Source organism: Chelmon rostratus, chromosome 1 (assembly GCF_017976325.1).
Source record: "Chelmon rostratus isolate fCheRos1 chromosome 1, fCheRos1.pri, whole genome shotgun sequence".
Classification (NCBI taxonomy): domain Eukaryota; kingdom Metazoa; phylum Chordata; class Actinopteri; order Chaetodontiformes; family Chaetodontidae; genus Chelmon; species Chelmon rostratus.
The window spans coordinates 20,393,552-20,406,253 of record NC_055658.1 but is presented as its reverse complement, the minus strand read 5'-3'; the positions used below and the strand labels follow the sequence as shown (position 1 = coordinate 20,406,253).

The 12,702-nt window shown below is 42.8% G+C and overlaps 1 protein-coding gene across 2 annotated transcripts in view; it reads right to left on the bottom strand.

The window, feature by feature from the left end:
- LOC121604458 (BTB/POZ domain-containing protein kctd15) overlaps positions 1-10,095 on the bottom strand; it is a 29,294-nt gene extending 19,199 nt beyond the window's left edge. Inside the window, exons 1-2 of one of the 2 annotated variants that reach the window (XM_041933983.1) lie at positions 9,383-10,095; positions 6,451-6,626 (exon numbers count right to left, since the gene is read on the bottom strand). In XM_041933983.1, the coding sequence (XP_041789917.1) occupies positions 6,451-6,626; positions 9,383-9,391 (185 nt within the window). In that variant the 5' untranslated portion in view covers positions 9,392-10,095. Of the gene's footprint in view, positions 1-6,450; positions 6,627-9,036; positions 9,340-9,382 lie in introns of those variants that run through there. The other variant, XM_041933975.1, reaches the window with a different exon arrangement.
- Positions 10,096-12,702: the final 2,607 nt, after the last annotated feature.

Here is a 12,702-nt window from a genome sequence, read left to right as displayed (position 1 = left end):
GTTATGAATGTGCGAGGGCTCTGGATAGCTGCACCTCTACTGTGTGCCGTTTTTACAATTTGTTCTTACAATTTATCTGACGATATCTATCAGAGGCACTGTATCTTGTTTGTATGAGACATGATGAGAGATAGTTTGCTTGAAGGTAAATTAATGACTCTTGCATTGTCCATTTAAAACTATATTTTCTTACGTTTCTGAGTGATCTGCAGCAGTGCAGAAGTTTAATGTCAGATGCATATTTTGGTAAAATTGGACCAAATAACTGAAAATGAAGTCAACATATTTACCTTTCAAATGTACATTTGTTATCACAGAAAATATGTTGCATTTTCTCTTTGGTCCTTCTTTATCATCTGCATACGTTGAACGCTGAACTAGATGAGTTATTCAGCCTCATTTTCAAAGGCGAAAACAAGGACTGAAGAATATCTAAAAGATAAAATAACAACTGAAACAATGAAAATAACATTACCCGAAATTACATCAATAATGTTTTTCTATTAAGAAACACAATAATTTATTAAAGACAGTAATTAGATGCATGTGGTGAAGCGTTTTGCAAATATTGACAAAATGTTGGTGAAATAATAAGACACTTGTTGCTGTTAACTCCTTCCACTAGTGTTCTGCAAGATTAAGGGCTTAGCTGAAGTTGGCTACAGGGGCTCATCAAAGCAAAGAGTGGAAATTGCTGTTATCTTTAAACTTTCATCACACCATGTTGGCGCTGTGCCTTGAGATACCCTTGGACAGATATTCATTTCCCCTCATCTTTATGTGCTTTTCCTGCTGCTTACCTGCAGCTCCCTCTCTCTCTGGTCTAATAATCTCATCTGGGCACCTCCACTCTGTCTGTTTGTTCGCTCTCTTATGCTAAATATCGCTATTTATTAATTAAAACCAGTTTTTTTGAGCATCTCTAAAATATTGAGGATGCAGTTTGTGCAAGTGTTTCCAAGTGTTTGTAAAAGTTTTGTACCCCCAAAGCTTAAAGTTATGTAACTCTGAAGTGCAAAAATGTGCTTTAATTTTGTGACTCATTTTGAAACGAACCTCGCATCTCCCTCAGCAGAGAAACCTGGAGTGCCTGCGCAGTGCAAACAAGTCGTACTCGTGATTTACACAAGAAATCTGTTGCATGCAGCTTCCTTAACGGTTTCGCCGCACATTTCCATCGTCTTTCTGAGAAACAGCTCTTGGCATGGCACCGCGTTGCTGTGATTATCATCATTTTGATGCAATCAGCTCTTTAATCACAGCAACAGCTTCTAGGTTGGCTGACAAACTTGTATGACAAAGAAAATCGTAAAACCTATTTGCAAACACGCCGGCCGGCGCACACAACTGCCTGAGCGCTGGCTTTGTCAAACTCTATTACAAGACACTGGAAGGGAGCCGCAGTGGGAATGTCAATGAACAAACAGCGGGGCTGGCTTCACTTACACACTCATTTTACTGAATTTACAATCACAACCCTCTACTTTGTAAAAGTGTGCAAGATGTATTTAATGGTTGTATCAGGTATCTCCTAACCCCGATGTGTCGGCTCAACACGCTGAAGCTATCATGTCAAATTCACCCGTTTCTTTTTCTTTGACTTGACTGTGTGAAGAAGCAGAGCAAAGATGGGTCTCCCTCCCTCTATCCCCTCCTGCCATCCCTTCTCTCCTTCACTCTCTCTCTCTTTCTTTCTTTCTTTCTCTCTCTGTCTCCATCCTTCTCCCTTACTCGCTTTCTCTCTGGAAATCGATGCAAAATGCTTTATAAAAAACCAATACTCATCTCCCTGTTTTGCCCGAGGTGTTCCTTTCTCATATGGTCTTGCAATTCTTCCAGCTAGAATTTCACCATACCCCTCCAGGCTAACTCTGTTTTTCATCTCCACTTTTTTAAAAAGCAATTAAAATGCTGCCTGTTTTTCTTTTTCTTTCCCTCTCTCTCTCTCTCTCTTGCTCTCTCTCTCTCTCTCTCTTTCTCTGTTGGTCTCCTCATTTTTTCCCCTTTCTGTTCAATCCCTGAATTGGGGGTGGGAGGGTGGGGGGGTGCGTGTTTTTAACAGGTAGGTAGAGGGGAGTTGGGGGGATACATAGAGAAATTAAGGGAGAACATGCATAAGCAGACAGGCCAAAAGACAAGGAGACTGACAGGGAAAGGCAAAGATAAAAATACAGCGGAAGTGAAGAGGAAAAAAGAAAGAGGCAGGGAACGAAACAAACACAAAACGAGAGGAAGACAGAGACAGATGGAGAGAGTGGGAGAATAAAAGCTATGACAGAATTACATAGAAAGAGAGAAAGAAAGAGAAGGAGGGAGGTGGTGGGTGTGGGAGGTTATCAAGTACAGGAACAGCTCAGATCTCCCACCCCAGCGGTGCCAAGTGAGGGCAGGCAGCGGGGCAGTAGGTGGGCAATATTTGGCAGGATCGTCGTGCAGCAGCTACAGCCGGCCAGCGGCTCGGAGCTGCCAGAGACATGTCTGCAGGAGGTGGGAGGGGGACGCAGCGCAGGTATCACTCATTCTACAAGGACAGATGCTATCTGGAAACTGTAACACTAATGGACGCCTAGCGAACGCAAGACACCCAGCAACTTCCTGCACAGTGAAACAAACACACCCAGGGATCTCGCTGAGTGTGTCCAGCCTGACATCAATGGCTGCCCGCAGTGGCTTTAGAGTAGGAGGAATCAGAAATTTAAAAAACAAGTCGCTGCTGTGCCTGCTTAAAAGTGCATGAACTGATGGTTCTAAACAGCTCTCCCAAAGACTGTGTGAAAAAAGTTTCAAAAACAAGAAATACAATTTTAATTCTGCTGAATATTATGACTTAAAGGGAATATATGACAATGAAATCAGGCTGTTCCCTGTGTACACATTTCCACATTTCAATGCTAAATCAGCAACAAAAATCTTCTGACACGGTTCTCTGGGAATAAATCTCATCATGTTTGCTCAATATTTGCCTGCATGGCTCCATGATATGAATTGCACATACACTAATGAATTGACCGCATTAATGCTTTTACCAAACATCCCCACTTTTATTCTCACAATATGTGCTGCTAACATTCACAGCGATTATGTGCAGTTCATGAAATCATTTTTTTGGGCAACATAACTTGACTGTTTCTGTGCAAGAGCAACAATTAACTCTTATAATTATTTTATGTTAAGTGATTAAAACTAAAAGTCTTACAGCCAAAGTAAAATTACAGCTAATTTTACTTTGGATCATGGCAGTGTGTTAGTGCCATATAGTCTTTTTAAAAGAAAAAAACCCCCAAAAGACTGGAGGCCATGTTTGGAGGCCTTACAATGGGATGGAAATACAACAGTTTCTGAAACGTGCATAATGATGAGACATCGTTTGCTATATTAAACATGGTAATTTCAGCTTACAGAAAAGGAAACTATTAGATACAGAGGAGCACAAAAGAGACCAAAAAAACATGAAGCCAGTATAGATCTATCGTCTCTGGACACAGAGGACTCGTCTTCAAAGAGAAAAATGTCCAGTGGTCCTTTCAAAATAGTTTCCTTGTCTCTGGAACATTTCCCCTAATTTCCTCAGCTTCTGTTCAAGTGACTGCTCAGACTGTCCTCCCTGAGAGCCACACAGAGTGTGCATCAATGTTTCATGACCCCTGTCCCTTAATATGGGCCGCACAGAGGAAGATGAATAACCACACATTAGTTACTAGACTAACTTTCTCTTGGCATGCTACATTATTTAGGGGCCAATCTATTAAAAGTAATCATCAACTTTAAACTCTTTAACCCTGCTCTTTTATTCGTCATGTTTTCAGTTTTGGCAACGTGCCCTGCTTGACCGGACGTGGCTGAACGCGGCGTATACGGCTATGCCAGTGTAACTGTTTTGCTTTCTGCTGTCAGCCATTATCCTAATTCACACAAAAGGGCCCCTCCTTCCACTGGCTCCAGTGGAAAGTGGAGCCCTGAGGCCAACTGTACACTGAGGAGGCTGAGAGAGAGAGAGAGAGAGAGAGAGAGAGCAAGGAACAGTGAGTGGATGTGTGTGTGAGTGTGTGCGTGTGTGTGATCCAGAGTGAGAAAGACACAAAAAGAGACAGAGAGAGAGATAGCGAGGGAGAGGGAGCAAAGGAGCATGTGTGAAAGAGAGGAAGAGTGAGAGAGAGAGACATAGAGAGAGAGAGAGGGAGAGAGAGAGAGAGAGAGAGAGAGAGAGAGAGAGAGAGAGAGAGGGGAAAGAGCACTGGGATCCAGTCTTTACTCTCAATGTAAAAACACTCTTTGGGTGACATGACTCTGTGCTCCATGTGCACGGTGCCCTGTGTGTCTCCCCCATGAACGATGGATTACTTATTTGTAAAGGGTAAAGCTGCACCAGAGCGTAAAATATATATATATGTATATATATACAGCAACACAATAGCAATACACAAAAACGAAACTGAAATTAAAATGTAAAATAGCCCTGCAGTTTTACCTCTATCTGAGGTGTGTTCAAACATGCTTTAAAGCAGATGAAAATCTGCTATCAGTTTTAATTGCTGCTTCAAAAACGTGAAGATCGAAGTAACATTGGCACATTTGATCTAAGTCTATGTCTCGTGGCCCCTGGATAAATGCAGTGTAACCCTGAAGCAGTGGGCCAAAAAAACAAACAAACAAAAAAAAAAACAATCATAAACCCTTGTCTGGGATGAGCTTTATTTTTCTCATGACTTGTTACAGTCAAGAATAAAAGAAGAGTTGTCAGGGATTTCCTGTCAGCGGCCTCTATGAATATCACGACTTTATTACCAAGGGATTATGTGGATTGTTTCCTGTAGCCAATTTGGCAGATTTTCTAACAACCTGGTGAATGTTTACCTTGGCCCACATGGGACTCTGTCAGCTGACGCAGAAGCCAAGGCTGTATAATGTAACGAATGACACACTGCGTTAGAGGAAAAAGCAGGGGGCCTAAAACATCCCAGAATTTTAACGTGGTGAAATCCATACAGTGGAAATCAGCAGATAGCAGAGATATTTGATCATTAGCTGTGTGTGCTTGCTTCCAGAGCTACCTCCGGTGGAGTCACCTTGTTTGTGGATGGAGCTAAAAACGTGAATAAAGTGGGAGGGTGGATTACCAACAGCTCTTACACAATCTGAATCATCATGACTAAATCTTGCAATGGAAGTGCATCAAAAATAAAAAGCCTGTTTGCTGATGTGTGAGAGGATCAGATGCCTGACAGTGCAGGTGCCCCTTTCCTTTTCTGTCAAATGCAAATATTCAGTGAATAGAAAAGACACTCTATTAGAGGGTGACATTTCAAAGTTTGACTGTAATAGAAGCCGCGTTCTAGGCTACTTGAAAAATTAGAATAATAAGGTTGTCTCACAAAATAGGAATACACAGCATGAAAGTCAAAAAAACTTTAATTATAATACATTTATCTTGAAAAATAACTCCTGTGTTTGATCACAAATAATGACTACAAAGAAGAGGTGATGGTGATAAATGAATGTTCTAAAATAGTCACGAAAATCAATATGTAACACGCCAATGAGCTGGATTTAAATCAGATTTAAAGCTGCCCCACATCTGCTTTGATGGCAGGGTCCGGACATTTATGTCATTATTTTTCCTTTAAGGATTCTGAGCAGCACCCTGATCTACTGACAAAACAAAACAAAACAAAACAAAAAAACAAACAAACAAAAGGCTGTGAAAGGGGGTGTAGTGCACGCAGAAATGTTTGTGTGGTGTGTAAATTCACACAAACACCGCCATCCAAATCAGCAGCACAACATGCGAAAGGTACGTCACTTGACAGCTTCACAGCAGCTGAATTTTCATATGTAACCACCTTGTGTGAAAGGAGATTAAATAGAATAAAAGCCTTGGAGGTGTTTATTGAAAAATTAAAACAATCAAGAACTAAAGCAAACAAAGAAACAATCGAATTCATCATTTAAAGCCATGAGAGTTTGGAAATAATGAAGGCAAATGTCCCCACATGCTTTGAAAAGATATCAAACTGGTAGCTTCCAAGGGCAGCTGTCAGTGCAGAAGTTAAACTGTAGTTGTCCTCATGCCAGCCAGCTAAATGACTTGTTAACAGCATAAATCCTCTAAACCTCTTAACTTACTTAATTAAGACAACCAGTCAAATAATGCAATAATTGATTTAATGACCAGAATGCAATATGAAGCCATTAAATAGTGGCATAAAGTTGATTACCATCTACTTGAAGATTTAATTAGGATTTGTCATTATAAAGAAGAATAAGAGGCTTCAAATCCTACAAATTGATGATCTGATGTCTCATTTGGAACAAGCAAAAAGGCGCGAATCCACTTCCTCTTCAACATGACAGTTTTTCTATAATAATGATTTCCCATAAATAAGCTGAATGAATAAGCTACCCCCCAGCAACGAGGCTAAAGCGTGTGAGCGAGCCAGGGACGTGTCTTACCTTGAGTCTGGGTACTTGGTGAGGGTCGCCAGGCTGCTGGTGTACATGTGTCCCCCGACATCGATGTGCACCGGGGCGTTCGCCTTGGTCAGCTGAGCCGGCAGAGGGATCCCCTGGGCGGCCAGAGGAGAGACCGGGGACCGGGTCAGAGACAGCCGTGACATGCTTCTTCCCTCCTGAAAGCAAGTGTATAGAAAAGCCATGGGAATAAAGATAAAGAAAAAAAACAAAAACAAAAAAGCCAAGCAACAACAGCACTGATCCTACACAGGGAAGCAGGTAGTATGCTTTCTGAATGCTATCAGATCACTTCCATGTCTGTCTGGTCGCATATTTAGCCTGGAAATTATTGCCACCGCTCTAATTAAGTATGTTTGCATCTTTTCATGCAGCACCGGAGGCGAGGATAGGAGGATGCTTATTAGAGAACCGGGGTGAGAGAGAGAGGGAGAGAGAGCGAGAGAGAGAGAGGGGAGAGAGGGGGGAGAGATGGACGGATAGAAAGACAGAGAGAGAGGGAGGGAGAGAGGGAGGAATGCTAGGTGTCAGCCTCCAGGGGAATAAAACAAACTGCTGCTGCAATATTCTAATTAAAGGTCGCCTTATGTGTTAGACGTGATGCGCCCAGACGCACCAACCACCAATCTGAGAGCAGGGAGACACGGCGGGGTGGAAGGGGGGGGGGGCAACTTTTCCTCTTAGCACGCGCACACATTCAAAACAAAAGACTGAGGTGATGACTTGTCATGGGGAGACAGATACCTGTGACTCATTGTCGCGCTGTTATGATCTATGGCACGGGAGAAACACGTTTAGAACTGAACGTGCGTCAAAACGCGCCAGGGTTCAGTTCGTGATAACGCTTTATCCTGCTGTCCACGTTAACAGGCCACACCACGAAACAGCTCCCTGTGCGCTGGGACTCAGTATCAGAAGGACGGTGTTTCAAATAATCTCACAGAATAATTAAAACCTCGCTGTTCCTGGGCCAGCACATTGAATTGGCGGATGTTTGGGAGGGCTGGCTCGGGAGCACGCCGGTGCACCCAGAGGTCAGCGCGGGGCTGAATAGATCTGCTGCTAAGATCATGGAGAAATATTTTTAATTCACTTCGACACGCCGCCATTTGATTCCGCACTGCTCGTGGAAGAGCACAGGAGGCGCTTATCTCCAACTTAGTGGTGCGTAATTTGTTTGCTGCAGGTGATCCGCCTAACCTCAGATTGGCCACATTTTAAATATGACTTAAAGTCAAAGTGTAAATCACTGAAAGAGCAAACAGAATGTCAAAGTGGTTTATATCATGTGATGATTTTATTTATTTATTTTTTAAGCAAATAGAACAAATACTGTTCTAAAAAGCACCAGGTCTTATTTTATGTTTTCCTCATGATCACTGGCTGAAGGTCAGTTTGTCCACTTCATCATTACTCATCTCCCTCCAGGCTTCAGTTGAAATACAGATCTTTCCTGACGCAATTTACAACCAAACTTTCAATAATTCTGGGAGCCACACAACCGGCTTTAAACAGATTGAGATAATACCATTTCATCCTTCAGTAAATCAGCAGAATTGATCCGTTTGTTGTTGCACATATGGACTGTTTTACTGTCACGGCTGGTAAAAGTGGAGGCCTTTGTGAGAGTCCAGATCGGCCCCTCGGCTCTGAGAGAAGTGCCGCCGGGCACCAAGTGAGACTAGAGCTGTTTTTGCGCAGGGTGTTGCCCGCCTCACAGCAGTATCATGTTCGTTTAATACGATTACAGGAGGACGGGATTACATTTCAAATCCCAGGAAAAGAGAAAAAACTTGGAAAGGTTTAAGAAGTTTGGGGTACATACCGGGCTGTCCCACCGCAACTCTCCCTCTCTCTATGTCTCTCTTTCTCTCTGTTGCTGTCTCTCAACCAACCAGTCAATTAACGGATTAAATTGGACTCGGACACATTAAAAGTAAAGAAATAGGAAGAAACAGACCCATAAATCTCCTCACTCTCCCAATCACGATTTTAGTGATTTCAACATTTTGTCTCTCCTGATCCCTCATCCTGTCCGTGTTACACACACACACACACACACACACACACACACCATATATGACAAATTCCTCCACAAGCTCACAGCAGCTTCTAAGGCATCAACTTTCTCCTCAGAGCTGCCGCGTCCCTGCCTCCTTCCGCTGACCCTCTTCAAGCGTCGCAGCCAATTTCACAAATAAAATGAGCATAAAACGGAAACGAAAACGTTGGAGTGGGAAACAATCCGAGGCAACATCCCGCTCCACACGAACACCACAAGCCTGCGCTCTGCCTTTAATTCTACCAAATGCTCAATATGGCGTCTTATTCCTGCTGTACAATTAAAAGCATAATCCCGACACGTGTGATTCATCGCCCGCTTGATAAAACCCGCACGTGTTAACTGTCCAGTCTGTGGGAAAAGAAGCAAAAAAGCCTTTTTGGGTCGAGCAGTGTTCGCGTTACACTTCAGCACCAGTTCGACTATGCTCATCGAAAACTGTGCAGCCTGAGCCTGCACTGTGCGTAAAAACATTGGATTCTGTAATATTAAAAATGTCACCCTACCGTTTCAAACATTGTAGGGAGTCCAGAGGAAATCCGTGCCGGCGGTCAGTCCCAGCTGCTGTCCGCGTAACACCCAAAATTTTCAAATATTTTCTCCAAATGCCCCCGAGTTTGTGGTACAACTACACCACCATCCAGCTCCAGCACGAACCTATACTGCCGCTCGGGAAAGCCAAGTCTTTGCTCCGTATCCCACACAAAAACTGCTTTTTAAAAGACACTAGGCTGTGGCCGGGATGAACTGCTTGCAAAGAGTCTCTGTGGCTTTAAAGGCTCTATTGCAAGGCTGGCTCGACCTGTCCTCACCAAGCTTCTTTGTACCAAAGCGCACAGGAAGCGTCCTTACCTTGTACATAGATGAGATGATCTCCTTCCCCTTCTCTGCTCTTATTTGGATACGCGTAAAAATGTGCGCTCTTGTTGGAATCCTGCTTCGTATTTCAGCTTCTTGTCTGCTTTTTTGCCTAAATGAAACTGCCCCTGTGGTTTGTTATGAGAAGAAGAAAGCCAATAATCCGTCTCTAAATAACAGAGCAGAGCTAAAAAAGAAAATTCTTGCTCCGGGCTGCCCAAGCGCCTCTGGGCCAGGGATTAGGCTACAATTAGCTCAACTCCACTCTCTCGCCCAGGCAATTTTCTCAAGGAAGAAAACGTGATACCCGCCTATTGCCGAAATTATGACTGCACAGATATAATAACTTATCTTATTTTTTCCGGCAAAAGTAGATCGTTCCCCTTAACGGTGTGAAGTTGTGGTTTAGATGGGGTAGGAAACAGGCAACTGTTAGTCGCTCAATAGATTTAGAGCAGCAAAAAGCAGATTTTAATCATTGTCATTTCGTCTGATGTAATAGTTCCCCAGGCAGTTCCAGCTAGTAGGCATACATTTCCATCTCCATCTCCAGCCTAAATGTAAAGTTTAAAGCCAGGCGAGCTGCCATAGTCCTTCACTCAGGCAACATGCAATAAAGGCGCAGTAACTTGTTGATAAAGTCCCAGCAGAAAAATATGTTGAAAATGAAGAGATATCCTTGAACCAATATCTTTCATGCGGTGATTTTCCCCGTGTCCCCGCTCTCTCTTTCTCTCCCTCTCTCCCTTGCCTTAATGTCTGGAGTTGTAACGCCAAATTTCCTGCAGGCCATTAAAATCAAATGACGTCTGTGGACATGCATGCATGCTGCTGCAGAAAGCGCCCTCACAACCTGCCTGCAGCCAAATGCGCCATTTCAATTATAGCGCAGGGCTTAGATGGAGATATCTGCCCAGAACACCCCCCCTCACTCTCCAGTGAAAGCAGGCAGCCTCCAGACTTTTGGAAAATAAGGTTTTGGCTGATCATTGTTATTTTCCAACGTATAAAGACACAATGCAAGTGATGGGGCGCTGAAGTGGTGCGCCAATTTTGCACCGAGTGAAGGGAAAGAAGAGAGTCAAGCAGGTGCTCACACCAAGGAGACGATTATTTATTTATTTGCATGTTTGTTTATTTGCGGGTAAATAACTGTGAATAATTGATGCAACATTGAGCCCAGTAATTAGCTGCTCTGTACCAGCATCCTGAGAGAGGTGTGAGATTCGTTTCTTGATATTTGGCGCCAACCAGTGTAGGAACTTATTATTTGTCCACAGAAAATATAGTCTCACTATTTTGGGAACCTCTTCTGATGTTTATCAAAAATGCTGTTTCTTATTGAGTTGATGCAACTAAATGATTATTTTTATCTGGTAAATACTCATATAATATCTCCTTTGGCTTCTACGGACTCATAGTAACTTGCACATCTCTTTTTTTGCACTAAGTGAAATTAGTATTTAAAGAGGAAATAAAATAGTTATGCTGGTGATCTGACAGCAGTAGTGTGAGAATGCGTCCCTCCTTGAAGCAGGCCAAGTCTGCGTAATTAGACAGACCTCAGAGCGCCTCAGAGCGCTCCCATCTTCCCCTCTGGCACAGATTTGTTGTTTCCAGAGGTACAAACTGGAGGGGAAACTGGATTTTTTTTCTCATTAAAGGAAACAAGCCCGGAGTTAGTTCAATTACATGAAGTATGCAGGGATGTTGTAAATTTAAAGATTTAAATAGCTTACAAAGTGGCCCCGGGCCCCATCAGTTAATTTCCTTAATTTATGGATTTTAGCGGAGTGTCTATGTGGAAGGGAGAAGTAGGTCATCTTGAGGATTTGCATGCAGCTTTGAGATTTCACAACAGATCCAAACATCTGACCCTCATGACCAGCGCCTGGACAGGTGGAGGGACACTGCGAGCATTTCATTTCTGACACTGACACCAAAATATCAACATGGTTCAAGAACAAATGACTGTTCGTATTCAGGGAAGAAAAAATGCACATCTGATTGTAATATTTGACCCAAGTAATGAGATTATTGATGTTGGGTGTCCCTGGTGCACGCGCAGACAGAGATAACGGCTCTGTTCTAGTTTCCATTAAAGGAAAGTTCCACTACATTTTCGCACACTTCCAAATGTTTGCCTCTGTTAAACTACCGAGGTCAAATTCATCTCGATTTTTGCTATAAATTTCGAGTTAAGACGTTCAAGATATAATGATAAAGATTAAACTGCGTACATGAAAGAAGGAACTGGAAATCAGTCAAAATTTCCCTTCAGTCTCCTTCAGACATCATATGCTAATGAAGTGTATGAATTAATGCATGACCCTATAAGAATAATAACGTTGCCTGTAGGTTCAAAAACAGGTGCTATTAGTGGTGTTGCCTAAAGTGGCACAGAGGAGGACAATATTGTGCCTTTCTCCACCCTACTAGCTTTGTCCTTTGACTCTCCGGTGTGTTACAGCATGTAGCAGCACTTCAGAAAATAACGCTCTACTCAAACAATCCTCAAAAATATTCTATTGTCACAGACAGATTATAAAGATATCTTCACAGGCTGCACAACAATATCATTTTGGCCACATTAATTCATTGTATGGTGTGTTTATTTATTTATTTTGGAAAGCCGGATTGTGCACCCACGTCACCCCCCCACTGAGGAATCAATGCATTCTGATTTTTCTGTTTGTATACACAATAATGCAGGATCACACGAAGTTGGGACATAGTACCATCTGCTGGTTAGCTGCAACACTGTGCATGAAGCATCATGCTGTATGATCTCCGGATGCACCTACTGGTAATGTGACAGTCCTGTAGGTAGAGGTTGGTTGAAGATCATCTGTATCCAGGGTTTAAGGTTAAATTCCCACCTGATCCCAAATTCAAGCACTCAAATGAAGTACTGTCCTTTCAAGCCTTACGAGCATCTGGTTAATAGGTCACCTACACACTGTACTTATGTACTAAGGTGAAAACAGTAGATACAATACAGACTCATCCTCCCTTCTAAATGCGGGCATTTGCAAGAATCTCTTTCAAGCGTTTCACATCAGATCAACACCCCTGCTTTCCCCTCTGGCATGTGGAGAAAGTTTGAAAAGAACATTCAGAACTTGCTTTTAGTAATCTGCATGCCTTGTGGAGCCAGGCTGCTGTCAATCGCTCCGCTCTTCCAGCCATTTGACATTCTGCTTGATGTTGGTGTGTGTCTGAGGTGCAGCAGCGACACGTATTGTTCATTATTTCAGAGAGAGAGAGAGAGAGAGAGAGAGAGAGAGAGAGAGAGGGTAAGAGGGTGTCAGTTT